Consider the following 26,433-nt stretch of genomic DNA (forward strand, 5'->3'; position numbering starts at 1 on the left):
AATATATGCATTTTAATTGGCAGACACGATTCACGTCGTAGGTACGTGTCCTCTGGTGAGGCAACCGTTAGCATTTTTTGTCGTAAGAATTGACATTTTTAAACATAAATCATGGACAAAAAACTAATTCTACAAAAAGTGCAGGTTTTCTTGGTATAGTCAGTTAAAGCATCTTAAAATTCAAGAAATTGTGCAATTACGTGTATGTATTTGAAATGGCAGAAAATATTGAATGAAAGTGATTTTTGACTTATTGAAACCCTACCCCCATTATATTAGGGGTGTTAGTTGAAGATGAATGAATATTGGCTATGCTTTTCCCCTAAAGTATTCAAAACCTAAACATATACATAGGCAAGATGTTCTACATTAACACAATTAACTTTTTAAAAATATACATATGCTTAGTACACGATACTTCCGGTTTTTCTACCGGATGACTTATACATTTAGGGGGTAAACACCTTATCGTAGAAAAAGCTTTATTTTCAAAAAGTGCAAGTAATTATTAAAAATCATACATAATATTTATATATTGGAGTTAATTTTCCTTCGAAAGTCATTTGTTTCAAGTGGCAGAAAATGTCAGTTGGAGAGTTACATGTACGTAACGCGTATAACTGTTGTCTGTGATTAGTGCATTGTGGACACATTGGCACCATTTGATCCTAAATGCTAAACGATGTCGTGATCATACCACAGTTTTAGGATAATTTACATCCCATCGATTACTAAATTGATGGTAGAATTTCACTGATAAATTCTATTTCCGGTAGCGTCAGTGCCGTTCTCTTTTTCTTTTTGTAATAAGGTAATAACGAATGAACCACGTGTCACACTCTTATGCTAGTCTTTAAATGAAAATTCCAATTCTAGTAAGTTAAAAGGCATGTATTGCGCGTTACATACATTTATACCACCCCCCCCCCCCCCCCAGGATTACAATGCAAGTAAACACATATAAAGAGATAGTAACGTTTTACATGGTTACACGTTCAGTGGTGAACGTAACGTGTGGTTTAACAAAATTACTTGCACATACAATAGTGAAGTCTGTCTGTGTGTCTCTGTTTGTGTGTTTGTCTATGTCTGTCTGTGTGTTCGTCTGTTTGTCTCTCCCTCTGTCTTTCTATCAGTCTGTCTATCTGTCTGTCTCTCTCTCTTTCTCTCTGTGTCTCTGTCTGTCTGTCTGTCTGTCTGTCTCTCTCTCACTCTCTCTTCTCTACGAGGTAGGTGCACTTAAAGAGAAAACAATACAGAAAGAAATGCATTTCTCTACCAAGAATGAAGTTTGTCTGTCTGTGTGTTTGTGTGCGTGTTTTTACATTTAGTCAAGTTTTGACTAAATGTTTTAACATGGAGGGGGAATCGAGACGAGGGTCATGGTGTATGTGTGTGTGTGTGTCTGTCTGTGTGTGTGTGTAGAGCGATTCAGACTAAACTACTGGACCGATCTTTATGAAATTTGACATGAGAGTTCCTGGGAATTATATCCCTGGATGTTTTTTTCTTTTTTTCGATAAATGTCTTTGATGACGTCATATCCGGCTTTTTGTAAACGTTGAGGCGGCACTGTCACACCCTCATTTTTCAATCAAATTGATTGAAATTTTGGCCAAGCAATCTTCGACAAAGGCCTGACTTCGGTATTGCATTTCAGTTTGGTGGCTTACAAATTAATTAATGACTTTGGTCATTAAAAATCTGAAAATTTTAATTAAAATTATGTTTTTATAAAACGATCCAAATTTACGTTCATCTTACTCTTCATCATTTTCTGATTCCAAAAACATATAAATATGTTATATTTGGATTAAAAACAAGCTCTGAAAATTAAAAATATAAAAATTATGATCAAAATTAAATTTCCGAAATCGTTTTAAAAACTATTTCATCTTATTCCACATAGATATGATATGTTTGGATTAAAAACACGCTCAGAAAGTTAAAACGAAGAGAGGTACAGTAAAGCGTGCTATGAAGCACAGCGCAACCGCAACCGCGCCAAACAGGCTCGTCACTTTCACTGCCTTTTGCACTAGCGGCGGACTACGTTCAGTTTCATTCTGTGAGTTCCACAGCTTGACTAAATGTAGTAATTTCGCCTTACGCGACTTGTTTTGGTTGCGTAAGTGTTTCTCTATAAGCATCCCTACATCTTTGTTCGCGTACATAAGTGCGTGCGTGCATGTGTGCGTGTTTCTGTGTCGGTTTGTCTCACTGTGTGTATGTCTGTCATTTTGTCGGTATGTTTGTGTATGTGTCTTTGTGTGTCTGCGTGCGTACGTGTGTGTGTGTGTGTGTGTGTGTGTGTGTGTGTGTGTGTGTGTGTGTGTGTGTGTGCGTGCGTGCGCGCGTGTGTGTGTGTGTGTGCGTGCGTGCGCGCGTGTGTGCGCGCGCGTGTGTGTGTGTGTGTATGTGTGCGGTTAAACCAGGAAGCATCATTGAGATACAGATATTGAATTATAACCTTTAATTACCTATGTTTACTTCGAAACAACAATAAAACACTTGATAACTCAGAAAATAACAATGTTAAAAAGGCAAAGACATGATAAACGACATTTTGTTATGTAATTGTTGCGTTTCAATATTAGATATTGTTGGGTCATATACATCTCTCTCTTGGTTTATACACATTGCGAAATCTGAAACAGATTTACATAACAATCTCAATGATTGCTCTCTCTCTCTCTCTCTCTCTCTCTCTCTCTCTCTCTCTCTCTCTCTCTCTCTCTCTCTCTCTCTCTCTCTCTCTCTCTCTCTCTCTCTCTCTCTCTCTCTCTCTCTCTCTCTCTCTCTCTCGTGCGCTACCACACAGTATTGACTGCTTCATCTCTTTTTGAATGTTTGCACAATACAGACCGTTTTGAATGTTGATATTTCACATGTCAACGCAGGACACATCAATTAACATAATAGTTTGGCTTGTCAGGCTATTTATCGACAAAGAAGCGTGTAAGATGGGATGAAAGTGGGCGAACATGCTTGAGTGAGGACAGATCTACAGCAAATCGGTGTGTATGTTCGTTAACGTGTATATTTCTCGTTGAAAAACAAACATGTACTCAATAATTCTTACTCATTCCCACAAATATGAATTTAAGCTGTACGTGGTTTCAAAGAGACACATTTTGTATTGAATTGGGGTGTGAAGTTGGCGACTACGCTGTGTTTACACCTGGCGTCAGCGCGCTATCAGTATAGCCGAATATACGGCGTTGAATCTACTCACAATTTTTTTTAATTTAACATGTGTATGTTTCATTTCTTGGGACTGTTCAAATGTTTTACACTGAAAACCAAAGCCGATTACTTGCCTCATTATGATTTTTGTTAGCATACTGAATTACGTCATAATTACAAAAACAAACAGATAATGACGTCATTTTAAGTGGCACAAACGTGTACATGAATGCATTCCCTTTCGAATGATTTACAGTTATAGAATTTCTGTCAAGCGGTTTAAGTTTTATGTCCGTTTTATGAACCCAACCCTCAAAACAAGAATAGTAACGCCAAAGAAGGAAAACATACACACAAACCAACGTTTTTCTCACCGGTGGTTTGGAATATTGCCCCAAAACTTTAGATTTAGTGTTGTGGTGTTAAAATCTATCAGAAAAATGTGTTTGCTAACGTGACGCCAAAAAGTAACCAAAACGGTCCTTAGCCGACTGACTATGGGTAATCTCCCGTAATGACGCTATGAATAGTGTACGAAGAAGGTATGGACCAAACAAAGAACGGGCTTAGGATAATGGAAGTTTCATCAGTGCAGGTCCATTGTCAAGATAATTCTTCCTTGGCTTCCGTTTCGTCATTGATCTTGGGGAGAAGATACAGTAAAGACAGGGGAAGGTTGTCCTTGTGCCGCCTACACAGATCATCACACATTGCTACCACTCAGTCATAGTTTTGTTTGTGTGATTTGTTGCAGTTGTTGTTGTTGTTGTTGTTGTTGTTGTTGTTGTTGTTGTTGTTGTTGTCGTCGCTTTTTTGTGTGGTTGTGAATGTAACGTAGTGTGTTGTCAATAACTTCCCTTTTTTGTTTTTTGATTTTTTGGCGGTGGTGTTTTCATTTAATCAATCCTTAACTAATCTTTTTTGACAACGGGCTAGGAGGTGGTGGCGGGATGGAATGTGAGACATTTCCTCCCCCCCCCCCCCCCCCCTCGGGATGTGTGTGGTATTGACAAATTCTTAACTTCCTTCGGAATATGCAATTGAATTTCAGTTTGATAACTTAAAAATATATTCATTGCCATGAATCTGACATGGTTTTGTAATTTGAAGTTTCTTGCAATTTGGAACTTCATTGAGACAATGAATTCGCTGCAGATGTTTATGATGTCTTGACTCGTAGATTTGCAAGTTGTTTTGTTAAGCAGGCTTAAATTACCATATCCTGAGCTGAATACGGTGATAGCTGTTTGTGTTTTATAAACCGGTACATTGTATTACCCGAAGAGCAAGAAGAAACATCGAACAACAACAACAACAACAACAACAACAAAACAACAACAACAACAACAACAACAACAACAACAAACAAACAACAAGTTATTTTGTCTTGATAACCTATCAAAATAAGGACACGGACAAATAACATAACAGCTTTATTGTGATACGAAAAACCTGTCAGAAACTATGAAATCCAGTACGACTGCCCGGTTAAAGATTTCTTTTCCGGTATTTAGCAAAAAAGACACGATAAAATACCGGACATTTCCGTTTAACAAGAGAAGTCTATGAACATTTAGACATTGATAATCGTTCTTGTCATCATTTTCACGAGTTTTCATTCACAAGCACCTGGGAAATAAATCTCATGTTCCCCATGCAATAAATCCCCGGTTACCATAGTTGCAGGAAGCAGGTAATACATGGATAATCAAAAGCAAACCCAATAGAAACGCTCGGGGATTCTTCGGCTCTTTTCATTGGCGTTTCCCCAGACCTAAACAGACGACACGACACTGCTTTGCAAAGTTCCAAAAACGAACTGGCAAACTGGCAAAAATAAACAAAAAACAAAACTACTTCATGAAAGGTCATAAATTCATCACAAACAAAATTAATGAAACCTACCGATATGTTTTGTCTTCTTACAAAGTCATGGAGTGCGTGTATCTGTGTTCGGAGATACACAGACGTTCGGAGAAACACGAACGTCAAGTTCAAGTCAAACCAATTGACCCCTGACACACAAATTTTGACCCGTGCACAAGACGTTGTATCGATAAACGAAGCGCAAATAAGAAATAATAATAAAAGCAAAGAAAATAGCAACATGATATGCAAACATCTAACAAAGCCGAGCAAGCAGAATGACAGGTCCAATGAAAAACAAAGAAGCAATGAGTCGGAAACAAGATCGCGATTCTTTCCTTCGCTGCACGACGCAAATCTTCTGTGACCTTTGACCCAACGTAGATTCCACATTCGATCACTAAGCTTAAAACTTACAACTGAAAGCCGAGGGGGTGGAATACCGAGATGAACCTACAGAACTGTGCATCCTCAAACATGACATATTCATCCCAACATTTTATGAACTCAAAAACACAGAAAGTTGCTTTCACACGCCAGCTTCTCACTACCAAAATGATGACAAAAACGATGTTTGGTGGTTTGTTGTCAGACCAGCTTTTTTGTCGGTCCTCGGGGGGCATATCGACTTTTGAAACAAAAGACGATTTGCTCCCCCTCGGACCGACAAAAAAGCTGGTCTGTCAACAACGCATAAAACATCTTATAATGCCAACAAACGAGATCTCTCCTCATAGCACAATTTAGAGATCCGCAAATGACTCACAGCGGGTCCTACAGTGAAACTCGTGTTTCAAGATCCAAAACATTTTTATTTTAAACCAGGTCTAAATTTGCAGACATGATAAAGAGTAAGCTAGTGTGAATAAATCAGATTTTAAAATAGAGAGGCCGGGCTGTAGCTAACCCAAGAGAAGGGCGGCGTCGTGTCCTATAAAAAACGCTGGCGCTGGACCCGAGTACTCTTCAGACTGGCTCGCTCCCCCAGTATGAAAGTTTTTGTCTTGTGCACGTGGATTTAAAAAAAATTTTTATTTATTTTACACAATTAAAAAAATTATTAGAGTAAAATAAAACATTAAAACGTTCATAATAAACAATAGTAAACGAGAATTTAAAAAAAAAATTAAAAAAATATAGACCGCCCATGCCGGGAATCGAACCCGGGTCACTTGGATTTAAAGAAAAAAAAACTTATTTATTTATTTTACACAATTAAAAAAATTATTAGAGTGAAATAAAACATTAAAACGTTTCATAATAAACAATAGTAAACGAGAATTTAAAAAAAAAATAAAAAAAATATAGACCGCCCATGCCGGGAATCGAACCCGGTTCACTTTGGCCATAGTCGGAAACGCTTTCCACCAAGTTAACATATTTGACATTCGCCAGTGAACTCAATAATGCCTATAGTCCTCGCGCAGTGGTACACGCACGCAAAGCACGCACGCACGCAAAGCGTGTGGTGTCGCTGGCTTGGCTGGGCGGTTTATCAGCCGAACGGCTGTTCTATCCCACCGCGAATCGCGCCCGCCGTTAAGAGTCGTTTTTGTGGAATATTTCGCATTTAGGTCCCAGGTAACATTATGAAGTTTTAATACGATCAATCGGACCTATTATCAAGTTAGTGTATCAACTTTTGAAAGAACTGCGCCCAGCAGTTTCCCAGCAATAAGCTGTTAAGTCGAGACAGACAGACAGACAGACAGACACACAATTAAAGTCTGCTGGACCCTCCTACTGCGTACTCGGGGATAAATAGATAGACTATGTAGGCGGAACAAAACAAATGGCGGAACAGGGGAAGATCAATGCAAATGTATTTTCGACCTTGTGTGGGAACAACTGAACTGATTGACTGAATGTTTGTTCAGGCTTTTTCTTTGGCGACTTCCTGCTATTCTTTAGTATGTGGGGGGGGGGGGGGGGGGGTCGCATGCGTGATAATGGACGTATTTACTGTACTATATGCAGTACGTGGCTTATTAAAAGTTAGCCTTTGTTGATCACGCTAGCAGCTTTACTCCTCCCCTTCCTTCCTTCCTTCCTTCCTTTATTCATGCTGGTTGGTTTTCTTTTTGTTTTTGTTTTTATCATTATTTTCAGTGACAATCAGTGTCTCGTTCTTTCTTCACATGTGTACACAATCTGTTTCTGTGCTGCGTAGAACAGCCGATGAGGAGGAAATTACCCGCAGGGGACTTCTTGAACACATTCTAGATATCTGTTCTGAAATTGAAACCGAGTGAGAAATGTGATTTTTTATTTGATAAAACAACAGCAGGATGCTTGGACTGTGTCAAAATGATATTTCTTTACAATACGAATCATGGCCTCCGCGGACACCGGTCACTTTCTAAGGCCAACTATTCAAACCAACTTGAAAGGGCGTCTCCTTCCCGTGTAAACAGTTGAGCTCAACGTCAGGTGTTGACATGGGATACGACCATCCCTCCATTTGGTCACATGCCAAAACTCAACGTCAGGTGTTGACATGGGATACGACCATCCCTCCATTTGGTCACATGCCAAAACTCAACGTCAGGTGTTGACATGGGATACGACCATCCCTCCATTTGGTCACATGCCAAAACTCAACAGCCAGGCGTTCTCTGTGCAGAGTGGGAATTTTGGATGAATTTGTCTCGTAAAAGCCATTAGAGGCTTTTTGAGAAGTTTTTAAAATCCAACTCACATCAGTAGAAATGAAGTAGAACAATATGTCACTTGTTATATGCTGTTGTGAAACTAGGCGCATAGCGCAAGTAAAGATGACACACTGTACAGCATGCATGTTACGGGGGGAAAAAAACAAAGGCGCATGGAGACAGGAGCAAGATACTGTCATTAAACACAGATGGTTTTGTTCGGTCTAAGGAAGAAGGGGAAATCGGTGATAATAGAGCGTATCTCTTTTTGTAATTACGTTTGTTGCTGTTGTTGCCGCTGCGATTGTTTCTGCTTCTGCATGGCCGTGATAGCACCGAGAGAGAACGGGGTATGAACACCGAACATCTGACTCTTGGGCAAGCGCGACAGACGAGCCGAGGACTCTGTGACCGCAACTCCTACGTTCGCTGTGGCATCGGCCTGTTGCTGCGAGTGCGTTTGCTGTCGTTGTTGTTGGTGGTGGTGGGGGTGGTTGTTGTGGTGGTGATGTCGTTGTTGACGTGGTTCCTGGCCTGTGTCGTGACGTTGGTGGGAAGTGGTGGCGATGTTGTTGGTATGTCGTTGGTTTTGTTGACCGGGGTGTGGCTGTGTTTGAGGCGGATGTTTCCTGACCACCCGGTCATGATCGTGATCGCTGCTTTCTTCGTCTGAAAGGAAACGGCAGATTGACAATAACAGGGACATAAACAGCAGATTGACAATAACAGGGACATAAACAGCAGATTGACAATAACAGGGACATAAGCAGCAGATTGACAATAACAGGGACATAAGCAGCAGATTGACAATAACAGGGACATAAGCAGCAGATTGACAATAACAGGGACATAAGCAGCAGATTGACAATAACAGGGACTTAAGCATCATACGGGATCGCACTGACTTTAAGAGATTTGCTTAGACTGACACAAAACAAGACTTTCTTTGCCAATCGAGAGAATAAAAATTAGTATGGCTCCTGAAAAATGCAATATATGCGCAACATTTGGCAACGAGCGCCACCCATGCCTCATGAAGTTAGTGTTCTTGGTTTGTTATCCTAGAACACTGAGATCTGATTGTAAACGTAAGTCCAAAGATTCTAAAGATTAATGTTCTGTGCATGGAGCTAAGTGTCAAAGATAAAATGCGTTGCGGGCAAAATCAAATTCGGCAAAATTGCAGAATAAACAAACAGAAAAAACACCAAAGAAGAGCAAAATAAAACAAAAATGCAAACAAATTCAAATCAAATCAAACAAAACCTTTTATATGTCCCTGCAGATTAACAAGAGCTATTGAATATTTACACATGTATCATGTTTTATTCCCCCCTCTGCTTCTTTACCTCTGTAAACTTGTAGGGCTAGTTATTTTTCGATAATGACCCAGCAACCAAACAAATAACGACCCAGCAACAGCCTGAATCCTCGATAGTGCAATGGGTTGAGAAGTTGTTATGTTTCGGTACTACTTTTTGCGACTGAAAAGTTCCGAACGCTCTAATGTACGAAGTATACATCTCTGGAGCAAACAATACAAACATACCGCATTTAAATTAACAACTACAGGCCTGAACACATGAATCTCCATATAAAATCCATGAGTTCGGTTGTTTTCTGAATCTAGATCTGCCGTGCTCAAACGTTCATCACAAGTAATTTCCCAAGCAAGTAACTCATACTTTGTCTAGCGACAAGAGTAGTTCCCCTTCTTTTCACTCAGTTTCTTCGACAACAGACTGCAATCCGACGGTCAGTTTTCAACAATATTTCATTTAATAAACAGATCACACGCAACCAAATGCACACATCACATCAATTTAAACAACATAAAGCGGTTTCATACACTATTTTCCCCAGAAAACTGAACTTCATACAGTTTTTAACGTTGGAACACGGGTGCAAAAGTTCGTCTGCTAGTCCCATTTGACGAAAGAACATTATCCTAAGCGATACCAAAACATATACAGAACACACAATATCTGCCTTTGCCGCCACAGCAGAATAACAGCATATCTGTGTACTTGATTTTAGTCCAAAATAGGAAGACTGACAAGAAGTGTTAACAGAATGGAATGATTTGCACGGAACTATACAACCGCGCATTAATCGATCGCCTGCGCAGGTTGACTGGTTGAGTGAATAGGATTCGATCATACTTTCGCAAAAAACCTCCTCTTTTCTTTGAATAACTGAAGAAAGGAGGAATAAAGAGGTTACACACCTCGTCTCAGTGATTATAAAAAATAATGGTCTCAGTTCGCGGTCATGAAAAAGCTCGCGAAAGCTCGCATTTTTCATGATCCGCTAACTTCGACCATTATTTTTAATAATCACTGAGACTCGGCATATAACCTCTACATATTCCCTAACGCGGTAGGGTACGCGCGTAACATTAAATTTGTTAAAAAAATTTTTTTTTAAAAAAGAAGGTCAGAGTGATTTGTTCTGAATTTCAGAATCTTAAAACTAATTTTAAAGGCAAGCGTTGATGCGATGTCCAAAAGTAAAAAAGAAAACAAAGTTGTCTAGAAAAGTTACGCTGCTGGTTTCAATATATACTTTTGTCAATCAATGCTAATTACTTCATTTATTTTGAATACACGCACAGACGGGCGCGTACCCCAGTGGTTAGGAAGACTGCCTTTTGTGTGGATGGTTTGGGGTTTGAATCCCGGCCGCGCCTTGTGGGTTAAGGATAGAAATTTGTCCAATCTCCCGGGTCAAGTTTTGTACAGGTTCATATTTGTGATTGCATCAAACCTTCCAGTTTTTGCTGCAGTTCTAGATCAGGAGCTGACTTTTACGAAGGGGATTTTTTTTTAATCTAAACCTTATGTAAATCAGGAATGACCACGCGTGTTTGTTTGCCGGAGAGAAAAAATGAAAACAATGGGTTTTTTAACAGTACCTAGAAACAACAACAGCAGCAATAACAGCAGAAGAAATACCAACACCACCAACAACGCCACCACTACCCAGTGGTAGTCCCTTGGCTACCTTAAAGAAATAGCCACTGCAACGGCACAGAAATAAACAAGTCGCGTAAGGCGAAAATACAACATTTAGTCAAGTAGCTGTCGAACTCACAGAATGAAACTGAACGCAATGCCATTTTTCAGCAAGACCGTATACTCGTAGCATCGTCAGTCCACCGCTCATGGCAAAGGCAGTGAAATTGACAAGAAGAGCGGGGTAGTAGTTGCGCTAAGAAGGATAGCACGCTTTTCTGTACCTCTCTTTGTTTTAACTTTCTGAGCGTGTTTTTAATCCAAACATATCATATCTATATTTTTTGGAATCAGGAACCGACAAGGAATAAGATGAAAGTGTTTTTAAATTGATTTCGAAAATTTAATTTTGATAATAATTTTTATATATTTAATTTTCAGAGCTTGTTTTTAATCCAAATATAACATATTTATATGTTTTTGGAATCAGAAAATGATGGAGAATAAGATGAACGTAAATTTGGATCGTTTTATAAATTTTTATTTTTTTTTACAATTTTCAGATTTTTAATGACCAAAGTCATTAATTAATTTTTAAGCCACCAAGCTGAAATGCAATACCGAAGTCCGGGCTTCGTCGAAGATTATTTGACCAAAATTTCAACCAGTTTGGTTGAAAAATAAGGGCGTGACAGTGCCGCCTCAACTTTCACGAAAAGCCGGATATGACGTCATCAAAGACATTTATCAAAAAAATGAAAAAAACGTTCGGGGATTTCATACCCAGGAACTCTCATGTCAAATTTCATAAAGATCGGTCCAGTAGTTTAGTCTGAATTGCTCTACACACACACACACACACACACACACACACAGACAGACACACACACGCACATACACCACGACCCTCGTCTCGATTCCCCCCTCTACGTTAAAACATTTAGTCAAAACTTGACTAAATGTAAAAAGCGATAGATTCATGAATTTGTACAATACAACTACAGCACAGATGGTGTACGAAAAACGAAAGCTAATCAAATTAGAATTTGAGAGGACGTGTAGTGAGCTTCCAAAATTTGGCTACCTATAATTCATTTTTAAGTTTAGGGAAAATTCCTTTTAACAAAAGATTTATAAGGTTAGATGGCATGCAAAACAGGGGAAAAGTTCCAAAACATTTGTTATTTGAGGTTTTTTATTGCAGTACCACCGGAATTTCGTGGTGAAAAAAAATGGCCTGGGAATAATATCCCCAGACATGTTTTTCAATTTTTCGATAAATGTCTTTCATGAGGTCATATCCGGCTTTTTGTAAAAGTTGAGGCGGCACTGTCACACCCTCATTTTTCAATGTGATTGATTAACATTTTGGCTAAGCAATCTTCGACGAAGGCCGGACTTTGGTATTGCATTTCAGCTTGGAGGCTTAACAATTAATTAATGAGTTTGGTCATTAAAAATCTGAAAATTGTAATTAAAATGATTTTTTTATAAAACGATCCAAAAGCTATTTCATCTTATTTTTCATCATTTTCTGATTCCAAAAACATATAAATATGTTATATTCAAATTAAAAACAAGCTCTGAAAATTAAAAATATGAAAGTTATGATTAAATTTAAATTTCCTAAATCGATTTAAAAACAATTTCTTCTTATTCCTGGATACAGAAAAGCGCGCTATCCTGCTGAACGCAACCGCTACCACGCTATACTGACTGGCTTGTCAATTCCACTGCGTTTTACACGTGCGGGGGATTGACGAAGCTGTAGTGTCTTGGTGAAAAAGTGCAGTGCGTTCAGTTTCATTCTGTGAGAACGACAGCTTGACTAAATGTAGTAATTTCGCATTACGCGACTTGTTTTCTTTTCTTTCTCTTTTTTTGGGGGGAATCAGCTTTTTATACTGAGATAATAGGGCTTACAAACGGAGATGTCTTATTTTACAATCTTATAATATTGTTTCAAAAATAGTTGATTGGTTAATGCTTTCCATTCGTTCAATTAAATGGATAAATCCATTCACGACGATCATTTAGTCTTACTTTGGTCGTCAGTGGTTTCCGTGTCGGTGCGACTGAGAATGGTTTCAGGCGTTCGCTCCAGCTGACGCAAGTACTTCCGGTTCATCTGACGTTGACGGTAGGCCTCTTCGATCTCCTGTCGGGTGCGAGGGATGCGGCACTCCACGCAACAGCACACCACCGTCACTGCAATGACGTCACAAAGAATGTAGAGATATATTAGAGAACCCTAGCTCTGCCTTCGTCGACGGGATCTCCTCGCTATGTTTAGCAATACTGCTAAACTTTCATGAGTATGTCCTTTGACACATCCGAAGCTCGACCGCCGATTCAGAAAAGCTACATTCCATTCTTCTTCGTTGTGATTTCCACGCTATTTTTGTTTTGTTTTGGCATTATCACCAAATGCGCATGCGCGTTCACTTTAACACTCTCAAAGCCTGGTAGCCGCTGATTGACAAATTCGTCGTCCAAAACGCGTGTTTGCCTTACGCATCTTCACTTAAAACCGCATTGTCCTCGTTCTTGTCTATTCATTTACAACAGTGTTCTTGTCCTCGTTCTTGTTTATTCAGTTACAACTTGTCCTTGTTCTTGTCCATATACAACATTGTCTTGACCTTCTTCACATACATTGTCCTTGTTCTTGTCTATTCATTTACAACTTGTCCATGTCCTGTGTATGTTGGAACATAATTATACGTCCCGCCATCTTTCTCTCCCTCCACATTAAAATGTAAATGTTTGTATGAGGGACAGGTTGTAGGATTAGGCTTTGCCTAAAACCTTTGTCCGTTTGTAATAAAGTTCTGAGTTCTTCGTTCTTCCTCCCTTTGTCTTTCCTGTACAATTGCTACATGTTCGATTGCTACCAGCTTGTATTTATAATTACCTGCATAGTATGCATTTGATTTTATGAATAACCACATATGTATGCTCTTCATGCCTCATCTTCATCATCATCATTATCATCATCATCATCGTCATCATCATCATCATCATCGTCATCTTTATTATCACGTGCTGAAGTTTTCCGACCTCCTTTTGTTGGTTAACTTTTTAACTTTTTAATTTTTAATTTTTTAATTATATAATTGTGTGTCTATGCGTCCCAAGGGCACATTGTAAGAAAAGGAGTAACCTTAAATCTTAATCCTTGTTAAATAAAGTTCAATTCAATTCAATTTATCTCCCTCCCTCCCTCTCTCTCTCTTGTCCTCTGTCATATTCTCTCTCTCTCTCTCTCTCTCTCTCTCTCTCTCTCTCTCTCTCTCTCTCTCTCTCTCTCTCTCTCTCTCTCTCTCTCTTTCAATCAGGACCACATGAACCTAATGCTAACACCTTGAGCAATAAACTTTTTTTGTATTTGAGATTTCTCTGCCGACTATCCGCCAGATGCAAGCCTCCAACGCCTGTCGTCTCCACCTCTGTTCCCATCTCAGGGCCGGATCTGGGGGGGGGGATCCTAGGGTTCCGGAACCCCCCCCCCCCCCCCCCTGGCCATCCAATGTACCTCTCAGAGAAAAAAAAATGTGGACTTTGGACCCCTGCCTTCAGTTGGAACCCCCCCCCCCCCCCCCCCCTTCAAACGAACTTGGTCCGGCCCTGCATCTCAGGGCCTGAGTATACACTGGAAGCGACATCAAACGCGAGCTGACGACACCGGATCGAAATCCGTGCCACCAAGCAGGCCCCCATGAGAATAGCAATAATCGATATTCTGCCAGAACAGGAACATCTCTGCTCCTCCCACGCGCATCAAAAACATCTCTCTTTGATCCTTCCCTCCCCCTCCTCCCGTATCTCCCCCCCCCCCCCCCGGCGGCCCATTCCTGCCCCCTCCTTTCTGTCTTCATTCAGGCGTCGTTTGCTGAGGGTCCACTCAGTTATGCAAGCAGCACCTATTTCAGGAGCGGATTTGGAAATGTCGTCTGTACACATGTGTGTTTAAGCACGCGCGTGTGTGTGTGTGTGTGTGCCGGTGTGTGTGTGCATGTGTATGTGTGCGTGTGTGTGTGGTCGGGTGTGTGCCGGTGTGTGCCGGTGTGTGTGTGTGTGTGTGTGCCGGTGTGTGTGTGTCTGTGCGTAGTAGTGTGTGCTTCTGTCTGCCGGTGTGTGTGTGTGTGGGGGGGGGGTGGGGGTGGGTGTGTCACGGTGTGTGTGTGTGTGTGTGTGTGTGTGCCGTGTGTGTGTGTGTGTGTGTGTGTGAGCACTCTAGTGTGTGTGTGTGCTTGTTGTGAGTATCAGTCTGTTGTATGTGTTTGTTCGCGTGCTTGACTGTGTATAGAGTGGTGCACGGTTAAACTGTGTGTTTCTTGGTATTACTATACATGCATGTAACTATGCAAACATGTACGGTATGTGTGTGCTCTTTGATGAGTATTTTGCTTTTTATTTGAGACATTAATCATGTAAATTGTATTAATTGATATATCTTGTTGATTGATTGAACTTGTAAAGCAGTAGTAGTAGTAGTAGTAGTAGTAGTAGTAGTAGTAGTAGTAGTAGTAGTAGTAGCAGTAGTAGTAGTAGTAGTAGTAGCAGTAGTAGTAGTAGATGTAGTAGTAAAAGCACACCCCTTACCGTGAAAACATTTCGGCTCACTGTCTCACACATCAAACAGCCTAAGTGATCTTTGTGCACGATGAAGGTTTTTTTTATGAATTAATTTTGTAAAAGTCACTGGTGGCTTTTTAAAAAATTAATTCATTAAAAAAAAGAGATGACGTAAACAACCAACAAAGCCAATACCAGCTTTTAATGGAGAGAAAGAGAGGGGGGCAGAAAAAGATAAATAGGGAGAGAGGGGGGAAAGAGGAAGAGAAACAAGGCAAGAGAGAGAGAGAGAGAGAGAGAGAGAGAGAGAGAGAGAGAGAGAGAGAGAGAGTTCCTGCTTTATCTCTCCCACCATAAATAATGTCAAAAGATGATTCCACAGGTGTCATGACCACACAGATGAACAACAGAGAAACCCTCAATTGAACTTCCAAATGTCCACAAGAAACCATACGAGTGACACGAACACATCCGCGACAACGTCCATTATCACACGCCCCCACAAACAAATGGACGACAGTACCCATTTGACACGCACACCCACAGACACACACACGACAGTACCCATTGTCAGCCCCACCCACAAACACACCAAGGAACACACACACACACACACACACACACACACACACACACACACACACACACACATCCAATCTACACAGGGATCGTTCCTTCCATCGCACGACTCCCACCCTCCACGCCTCCTCTCCCACGCCTACATTTATTTGACCCTCCATTTTGCAGTGGCGAAGTCGCAAATAACATTCTTTGTTTGTTTTGTGGGTGTTTTGTTTGTTGTTTTTTACATTTCGTCAAGTTTTGAAAAAAAATATTTTAACATAGAAGGGGAATCGGGACGAGGGTGGTGAAGTATGTGTATGTGTATGTATGTGTGTGTGTGTGTGTGTGTGTGTGTGTGTGTGTGTGTGTGTGTGTGTGTGTGTGTGTGTGTGTATACATCGATTCTGAAAAAAACTGCTGGACCGATCTTCTTGAAATTTCACATGAGAGTTCCTGGGTGTGATATCCCCAGACGTTTTGTGTGTTTTTTTCCGATAAATATCTCTGATAACGTCATATCCGGCTTTATGTGAAAGTTGAGGCCGCACTGTCACGCCCTCATTTTTCAATCAAATTGATTGACATTTTGGTCAAGCAATCTTCAACAAAGTCCGGACTATGGGATTGCATTTCAGCTTTGGAGCTTAAAAATTAGTTAATTAGTTAGCTCATTAAAGTTGTCATTAAAATCGAATGCATCGTATTCCTCAATTTCTCCTGAATCCAAACATGTATACATATGATATGTTTACTCTAAAAATGTGCTCAGAATTACAGAAAATAGGTTAAGTAAGTACTGCGTTCGCACACTACGCGGAGACGAGCGGCACCCGTCTGGATCTTTTGGTGTGGTTAGTCGAGACTAACTTAAAATAGTCTCGTAGTCTCGGCGATGACTGGTTTTTGGTGATATGTTACTTTAATGCATCCTGAACTCAGGTCAAAATGAGTTCGGCTCATTCTATCGCTGACAGGATGCCTTGGTTTTCCTTGTCTGGCGAGGAAATCGATTTTTTACATATTTAGATCTTTTCGTAATGTGTTATGGATGTAAGCAGATTCGCGTTCGTCGATAATGATTTTTCATGGTGTTGTGTAATTTTTAAATTACAAAGGAATTGATATGTAAGACATTTTCAAGCGAGCTATTTTTCGCGGCTGTATTTACTGTGCAAACAACTCTAAATATGGCAAAAGTGTCACGTGATAATCAACCGTTTGGTTTCTGAGCTCGCTGGAGCGGACGATTTTTTTGACAGTGATGCAACCATATATTACGGTTTCCTTCCGGCAGCAGTCCCAAAATTTCGACTTGTTTTGACCTTAGAACGATGTCTTTATCCTAACTGTGAAGAACAGAACGGAGATCACTGTCGAAGTCGGCCAATCTGCCATCATTTTCGTCTCGCGAACACTGCTCGTGAACAACATATGGGAGATAACTCTGTATTCTTGTTTTGATAGATTCGCGTAGGACTTTAGCGTCCGGTCAGAGAGATAACTGGCGATAGCCGTTGAGCGATGATGATCAGAATGACTTTGATGCTGACAGTAAGTAAAATTTTAAGGGGGTTATTGTCCGTCAGGTCTTAATTGCCTATATTGGACATGAATAGGTTTATACGATTCGAGTTTTTACGCCCTCACGGCTTTTGATGTATGCGTGTTTAGGTGGTATCAGCCATCTGCACTTATGGTAGAATGACCAAGATCTTTTAACGTGCCATTGTGGTGACACGGGGGTGGGAGATGGATACCGTCTCTGGGTCTGCACATAAAGTTGACCCGTGTCCGTCCCAGCCCGGATTCGAACCAGCGACCTTTCGATCACAAGTCCAGTGCTCTACCACCTGAGCTACCCGGGCCCCAAAATGCTGACAGCTTGACTAAATGTGTTTATATCGCTTCCCGCGACTTGTTTGTTTTTCTTCTGGTTTGCTGTTTATTCAACGGTTTGTTGCCCCCCAAAGCAAGTTACCCAGGACGTGACCCGACATCCTACAGGCAGCGCAAGGGTTCAAGTACCTTCCTCCCCCAACAGGTAAATAAAAATAAAAACGAAATCCAAAACAGATTAACAGCTATCGTGTTTTCAGCGTTGCGATAGGGCCACGATATTTTGTCGAGAATAAGAATGTTACGCCCTACAAAGAGTAATACACTTGTACTCGTCAAAATATCAGGCCCCATCGCTTTGTTGAAAACACGATACCTGTTAATGACGTCAGCGTCGAAAGCATAGTACAGTGACGAGTGTGGGCGCGTGCAAATGAACAAGAAAGTAAGAAAGAAAGGGAGAAACAGATGAAAGAAGAAGTAAAGAAGAGAATAAGCGTGTATGAGCATCCTGGTTTTGTGTGGATCGAGAGTGAGAGGGTGCTCTTTTCCCTTGTTAATAACACGATGGTTGACACGAGAAATATAGGAATTCTCTACAAACACATTCATCTGGCTATAATGGACCTACCGGCGATGAGGACGACGAGGGCGACGAGAAAGACGATGTGCCAGATTCGTAGTGGACCGAGCACCTCCTCCTCCATCCCCTCTCCTCCCCCCGCGCGCACCTTGCTGACGTCATTTACACCGGACTCGTCCCCGTCTGATGTCGTCACCGTGACGTCAGCACCCTGTGGAAAGTCGAAAGAGAACAAAATTAGAACAACGAATAATGGTGTACGTGCTGCACGTGCTATTACCGCGTTCTAGATGAGCAAACGTGTAGCCAAGACCTGTGCGCATACGCATGTTACGTGTAGATATGACGTCACCCGTACACGTCTTGGTGAATTGGTCTAGATGATGATCACCCTTCTCCAATGTTCTAAATGCAGTCATCAATTTTCCTGTACGTTGTTTGCCTCCCAGAAAGACGTGTAGATTATGGCAAACGCGTGACCTAAAAACTAGATTTGATGACGTTATTCCCGTACACGTGCTGACAAGTTCCACATCTAGATCTGTCTAATCTTATCAATGTCATACTGACCTCGTCCCAGCGCCGGTCCTGAGATGACCCGGCACACTCACAAATACACACACCCACACACACCCCCACACACACACATACACACACACACACACACACACACCGGCACACACACACACGCACACACACAAAAAAACACACACACACGCACGCATAAACAAACACACACACACACACACACACACACACTCACACACACAAACACACACACATACACACAAACACACGCACGCACACACGCACATACATACACATACGCACACAAACATACAAACACACACACACACACACACACACAAACACACACACACACACGTACACACACAAACCTACAAACACACACACACACACACACACTCAAACACACACACACACACACACACATGCACACACACACTCACACACACACACACACACATACACACATACACACACACACACACACACACACTGACACACACACACACACACACACACACACTCACACACACACACACACACACACACACTCACACACACACACACACACACACACACACACACACACACACAACATGCACAACGGTTGGACTAGTGACGTGAAATGAAAATTCTATGCTTGAGCAGCCTTAAGGCCTTCCTTAAATCGAGCCCTCAGTTGTCTGTTTACAGAACATTTAGGGGCGGGGGGGGGGGGGGGGGGGGGGGTCTGGCAAATTGGACAAGACTGAGGAATCTGAGAAAGCCACTGTACCTTAAAGTGATAATGTCTAAGAAGAAAACTGTCTCTCGTCGCCCCAAGAGCTATACAGTTCAGGTTGGGCCGGGGTTGTGATCATGTGACCACACACCAGGATTACCTTCAAATAAACGTTTGAACGCTGAATTACTCTAATTGAAAACGGCTGTGTTTTGAGTGGGTATCCCAGACTGTAATTCTCATTGTGACGCCTGTTTGCGCCAGTCATAATTAATTCTCGTCCTATCTTTCGCCCCTGAGTACATGTGCTATTCCCAGAGATACAGATTTGAGATTGAGCCGAGAGCTACAGAGTTCGTTTTGGGTGTTGAACAGATGACAACACACACGAGGAACGTCTAAGAACTAGTGTTTGAGCGTTATATTTTTCTAATCTGAATGCTGTGTTTGGTAGTCATTGCAGACCGTGATATTCTCTAACGGGCTGTGTGTTTGTTTATATAATGCGAAGCGTTTTAGCCCTGTATGGCACGGAATGTGCATGCGTTTGCTAGACTGTAGGTTTGACTTCCTCAATCCAACGGTCTTAATCTGCTTTGACGAATGGGTATCAATGAAGACTAAACAAAATATGATGACGAACATAATCCGGCTCCTGACACATGAGAGCTGGGAGAAGCAAACCGCTCGCTGATTAATATTCATTAAATTATTTGGCATAGTTTCGAATACGTTTGAGCTAATCATTGCAGGTGTTTCTAAATGACAGTAAAGCGAATGTCCCTTGAACTTTTCAAGGTCCAAATTAAAATTGTCAGAAAACTTTCCAAAATGACGCCTTCGGGGTACTATCTTTAATGTAGACGCGCACGCCACGATTAGCTCGAAAACGCACCAACATAATGATAATTAATTAAATGAAAGTGAGTGAATGCGCTTCAGGGTGCCGCTTCTCTCAGGTGCTAATAAAAAAAAAAGTAGGCCAGGTGCGCCGCCTGGCAGCAAGATGGGCGTCACCATCAATGACACGGTGGGCTAGAAACACGTACACAAATAAGGGAAGTAACTTAGTCGAAGTAACCTAAGCCAACCCTTTCATTGCCTATTTCACAACATTTAGCTCAGCTTTCACTGAAAACACTAGCTTTTTTTATACAGTGAAGGCAGTCCTCCTGCGCGGTAGCAGATTTGTAATCCAAAATCTTATGTTATAACTTTGGAAGCGATCTGAGGGTCCTTTTACATTTAGTCATGTTTTGACTAAATGTTTTAAAATAGACGGGGAATCAAGACGAGGGTGGTGGTGTATGTGTGTCTGTGTGTGTGTGTAAGTGTAGAGCGATTCAGAAAAAACTACTTGACTGATCTTCATAAAACTTTACATGAGAGTTTCTGAGAATGATATCCCCAGAATGTTTCCCCAATTTTTTTTATAATTATCTTTGATGACGTCATATCCGGCTTTTATGAAAGTTGAGGTGGTACTGTCACACCCTCATTTTTCGATCAAATTGATTGACATTTAGATCAAGCAATTGAAGACGAAGCGCGGACTACGATATTGCATTTAAGCTTGGTAGCTTTACAATTAATTAATGAGTTTAGTCATTAAAGATCTGAACATTCTAATTAGAGTAAAGGAAAGTTTGAGATGTACCAACATCTTTCTTGCATAAACGACCCTGTAAAGCACAACTCATCTGTCCAGGCTTCTACCTGGGTTGAGAGCTTTCTTCCATTTGGACACATACCAGAAATCTAAACCCTGCCTGCTTCCTGTGCAGAGTTTGGTTTTGTTACAGGTTGTCATGGTGTTAGATATACAATGACTGGAGCAACACATTTACATTCTGCACAAGAATCAGCCAGGCTTTTAGATTTCCAGGGCCGGATCACATCATTTTTATGGGGGGGGGGGGGGGGGGGGGTTCCAAATTTCTTTTTGGGACAATTCGACGACGCGAAGCGTTTAGTTGAGGATGCGAAACGTTCGAACCTCTTAGCGGGGCCAGGGAGCATGCCCCCCCCCCCCCCCCTATCGTCCTGTATCTAATTTATCATTCTTGTCCAAAGTTTTTGAAAAGGTAGTTTTGAAGCAGCTGTTGTCATATTTGAACACCCATGATTTGATCTCGCACTCTCAGTCCGCTTATCGCCCTTCTCACTGTACTGAAACAGCCCTACTTAAAGTAATCAGTGACATTCTGTCTGCTCTGGATGGTGGTGATGTGTCAGTGCTTACCCTACTTGACCTTTCTGCAGCGTTCGACACGATTGACCATGTCACGCTTCTCCATAGACTTCAGACTCTGTACGGCATCTCCGGTCCACCGCTAGCATGGCTTGAGTCCTATCTCATTGGCAGGACTCAGGCTGTGCTTGTCGATGGCCAGATGTCTGCTCCAGCCCCACTTTCTTTCGGCGTTCCTCAAGGTTCAGTACTCGGTCCCATCCTTTTCATCATGTACACTAAGCCCCTCTCCACACTGATTCAAAACCATTCTGTTTTAAATCAGTCTTTTGCTGATGACACCCAGCTGTATAAACCCAGTCCCCCTGCAGAGACACATTCCGCCATCCAGACCATTCAGACATGCATCACTGATGTTAAATCTTGGATGGTCGATAACAAACTTAAGCTGAATGATGATAAGACTGAAGTCTTACTGTGCAAAAAGAAGAACACTACATTTCCCTCTCCCCAACCTGTTTCTGTTCAAATAGGCAACACCGACATTCTTTTCTCACCATCAGCTAGAAACCTTGGATTCACCCTTTCATCTGACATGACCCTTAACAAACATATATCTTTAGTCTGTAGAGCAGCTTATTTTGAGCTTCGTAAGATCAGCACCATTCGCCACACACTCTCCTCTCAAACAACTAACACTCTTGTCTGTGCCTTTGTTCTTTCTAAACTTGACTACTGCAACTCTCTTCTCTCTGGCTGTCCTCTGTGCCTCCTGCATAAACTACAAAAAGTCCAAAACTCGGCAGCACGCCTCATTCTGAAAGCACGAAAACGAGATCACGCAACACCACTTCTTCACACACTGCACTGGTTACCTATTCAAGCCCGCATTGACTACAAACTTTCCACCCTCTGCTTTAACTTCTTTTCTGGCTCGTCTCCTGCTTACTTCTCTGAACTCCTCACCGTCTATTCTCCAGCAAGACAACTCCGTGCCTCTTCTGACTGTCGCATCCTCACCATTCCACACACCAAAACCAAAACATACGGACAACGCACTTTTACTTTCTGCGCACCCACACAATGGAATTCTCTCCCCTTTCACATCCGCCACTCTCAGTCACCCCAAGCATTCAAACGAGCACTTAAAACGCACCTCTTCAAGAAATACAACCCCTGATTTTGTTTTCTCAGTCCATCAGTAGGCTACATGTAGTATATATTTGTTGTTTTAGTGATAATGTATATAAACATCTAGAGCTGTTTTCAGTATTGTTGATAACATGTTCTGTTTGATTAAGGGTATTCAGCTGGTATTTCCTTGTTTTCACTACCTATTTTATTCATGTTTTTATTACTTAGTTAGTGGAAGAATCTTTTGTAATGTATGTTTGATGGTGTATGCTTTTAATTAAGCGTTGCTGACTGAATGTAGATGTAAATGCTTGTATAACTGTGTTTTAATTTTAAATGTGTCAAGCGCAAAGAGCATAATTGTAAAGTTATGATGTTGCGCTATATAAATGCTCATTTATTATTATTATTATTATTATTATTATTAAAAAAAAAATTGATAAAAACAAGAAAAATGGAGCAATCTGGTGCAATCTGAGCCAAGAAATTTTCCCTAATACACCTTCCAAAAAGTAAAGACCAATTTGGATGAAAACAAGGACAATTGACCGATCTGGTGCAACCTGAGCCAGCAAATTACCCAACTACTTTCCAAAACCGTCACTTAGAAGACAAAGGCTCCTAGGAAAATTGAGCAATCTGGTGCAATCTGAGCCATCAGCTTTTCTTTGTTTTCAAATTTATTTACTTAATTTTATTCTCTCTTGTTTAAAGGCACAGTAAGCCTCCCGTAAACCATCACAGATACGGTCAGGCATTTACACACAGTACAAACACCCTTTCATTTAAGCACTCACCGATTGCGAACATCCTAGGTGCCCTCCGTAAAGAGCGAACAATTTTCAAAGAATTTATTTTTGCGTGGTTAATCTTACCCCTGAGCCATCGTGAACCCGTGTGATCCAGTTTCCCTTTTTCACAATGTAGTCGTCAGTTAGTCATTTGAATGCGACTCGATGTGAGCTTATCTACAATAGCACGTTTTTATGCACGAAACAAACAGCTGTGGTTCACAAGAACTCTAGCGATGGCTTTTGACTGTTGAGAGGAACGGCGATATGCATAAACCGTCGTCTGCTACGACCCTTGCGTGACCCTGCTTCCGGGCTTTTCTTTTTTCAAACTTTCACCACTTCGAATTGTACTGATCTTGTCTTGATGAAAAAAGAATTCTTTTATGATTAAAGAATGTTTGTGTAACAAGCTGTCAATTTATTATTTAGATTTTAAAAGTTAGGTCTAGCGCAAAAACGCACCACGGTCCAAAAACATTCTGATAATCATCGATCCACGGCTATCGCCAGTTTACATCGATAGAATGAAACCCGAAGGGAAGTAACTCATTTTTGACCTGAGTTCAGGATGGGTCCAAAAAGTGTTCGAGACAATCTGCAAAATTAATTCTTTAAAAATTGCTCGCTCTTTACGTAGGGCACCTAGGATGTTCCCGTTTGGTGAGCGTTCAAATGGAAGGGTGTTTGTACTGTGTGTAAAAGCCTGACAGTATCTGTGATGGTTTACGGGAGACTTACTGTCCGGGCGTGATTTCCGGTATTGAATATTCATAACAGCCGTCTAGCACCAAAACGAGGCGCCATTGTTGTACAGGACCGAGTCCACGAAAATAAATTCTTTGAAAATTTCTCACGCCCGACAGAAAGCAGCCAGGATGTTCCCGTTCGGTGAGCGTTCAAATGGAAGTATGCTTGTACTGTATGTAGATGCTCGGGGAGCTCTGTGATGGTTTACGGGAGGCTTACTGTGCCTTTAATTTATTTTTTCAGGCTGGGGGGGGGGGGTCCGGAAACCCCGGACCCCCCCCCCCCCCCCCCCCCCCCCCCCCACGGATCCGACCCTGATTTCTGGTATGTGTTCAAATGGAGGAATGCTCCTATCTATTATAAACCTGGACATGTAAGTGGTGACGCACATTATAGTTTACACAGAAAGGAAAGAATATCTTTAAACATTCTCAATTTAAGTCAGATAATTTAGAAATTTTCTGTCCGCATTTCTGCACTGAAAAACAGAAACTCCACATACTGTAGAGGTGCATAATAACAACAGAAACCTGTTAGTTAGAATGTTCCAGACACTGACCAGAACTACGGCTATGAATGAAATGGCGAAGACAACAAGCACTGGAGAAGGCGTCATCTTCGCTCAGGGGCACAGCAGAGGCTGAGGTTGTTTTTTTACGTTCCAGATTTATTCCACGTTATTATGGGCGTGTTGTGAGCTGAAATACAGATTAGAGGAAAGTAAACACACATGACTCGTACTGGCAGGCTGTTTTCATATAAACAAACATAGAATGTATCCCAATCAATCAGAAGATGAGCCATGCATTTACTCACTGAATCATTCCTTCGTTTACTAACTCCCTCCATCACTAACTCCCCCCTTCACTCACTCACTCACTCACTCACTCACTCACTCACTCACTCAATCAATCAATCAATCAATCAATCAATCAGTCAACCCATTAATCAATGCTTTTATCATACGTTAAAAATAATAATCATAATGTTTTTAAGGTTAACTTGTTTTGGTGCCTTATTAGAAATAAGTCTCTATAACTTTAAAGATGATTGTCCTTACAAAGTAAAAAGGAAAATCTTATCCAGACGTCGACATTGCAATCATTGTAAAACGTTTTAGTGTGATTAGAATTTTTTTTTAAACAGCCATTTCGAATATTAAAGTTTTTCACAAAATGAATGTCTGCATTGTCAAACACATTTTTCGATTGCATTCCCTGTGGTTGAAAACAAGGACAAAAGTCTATTTTGAAATTAAATTTCTGCAGCGAATCGATTTATCTTACTTTTAAATAAACTCCCAAAGTCCATTTTGAACATTGATTTTTGTTGCACCGAAGCCCGTGCCATTTCAGTTGATGCTGTTAATTCTGATTCGTCGCAAAATACACTCATATGTTACGTACCTTTTAGATTAAAAATGTCCATGTCATACTTACCTTTTAAACAAAAAGTGTCCATATTCATATCAACTTAACGCGTTTGGTCGCAGGTATGTCCGTGCAAACTATGTTCCCTAATGAAGGTACGCTTTGAGTCTGTATCGAGTTAAACACCAGTATATTATCTGCCCTTGCAAACTGACTGTTCACAAATCAAATTGCACACTGAGTCTGTATTGAATTACACACAATTGTATTGTATTTTCACAATTTCACAAATCCAGGTAAACGTTGGAGTCAGCAGAGAGCTACACACACAAATCATTAAACATGCATACTGCTCCAGTCCGACACTACGCTACGATTGGCATCAAACTGTATAGTTTGAACGCACTTTCCCAATCCACGCAGAGTGACAAGTTCTGTTTCTCCCATTAATCGATTCCTAATCAACAACTTAAAGGTTCCGTGTCGCCCGAAACTTGGCTGATAGGAACGAAATTATTCGATCGCTCAGTCTTTCTTTCTCTTTGTAGTTGTTGGAGTGGAACAGGCCCAAACTGTGCGTCCCTACATTCTCTATAAGCACTAGAAGCCGAAAACAACGTGCTGGAAATCCATGGAGGGGGTTCCGTTATGCACTAACCCTGAAAAGAGCGGGTCCCGGGACGCCCATGGAGGGGGTTGCGTTATGCACTAAACCTGGAAAGAGCGGGTC

General features: G+C 41.1%; 1 protein-coding gene across 1 annotated transcript; it reads right to left on the reverse strand.

Annotated features, from left to right (window-relative positions):
• Positions 1-4,604: 4,604 nt before the first annotated feature.
• On the reverse strand, positions 4,605-26,110 carry LOC138982705 (TPR-containing protein DDB_G0280363-like). Its single transcript, XM_070356033.1, has 5 exons — positions 25,773-26,110; positions 24,893-25,031; positions 18,267-18,429; positions 12,701-12,865; positions 4,605-8,372 (listed from the first exon to the last, which is right to left on the reverse strand). The coding sequence occupies exons 2-5, from the start codon at positions 24,947-24,949 to the stop codon at positions 7,978-7,980; spliced, it is 780 nt and encodes a 259-aa protein (XP_070212134.1). The 5' UTR covers positions 24,950-25,031; positions 25,773-26,110; the 3' UTR covers positions 4,605-7,977.
• Between the last annotated feature and the right edge of the window lie 323 nt (positions 26,111-26,433).

This window comes from Littorina saxatilis, linkage group LG12, assembly GCF_037325665.1.
Source record: "Littorina saxatilis isolate snail1 linkage group LG12, US_GU_Lsax_2.0, whole genome shotgun sequence".
Taxonomy (NCBI): domain Eukaryota; kingdom Metazoa; phylum Mollusca; class Gastropoda; order Littorinimorpha; family Littorinidae; genus Littorina; species Littorina saxatilis.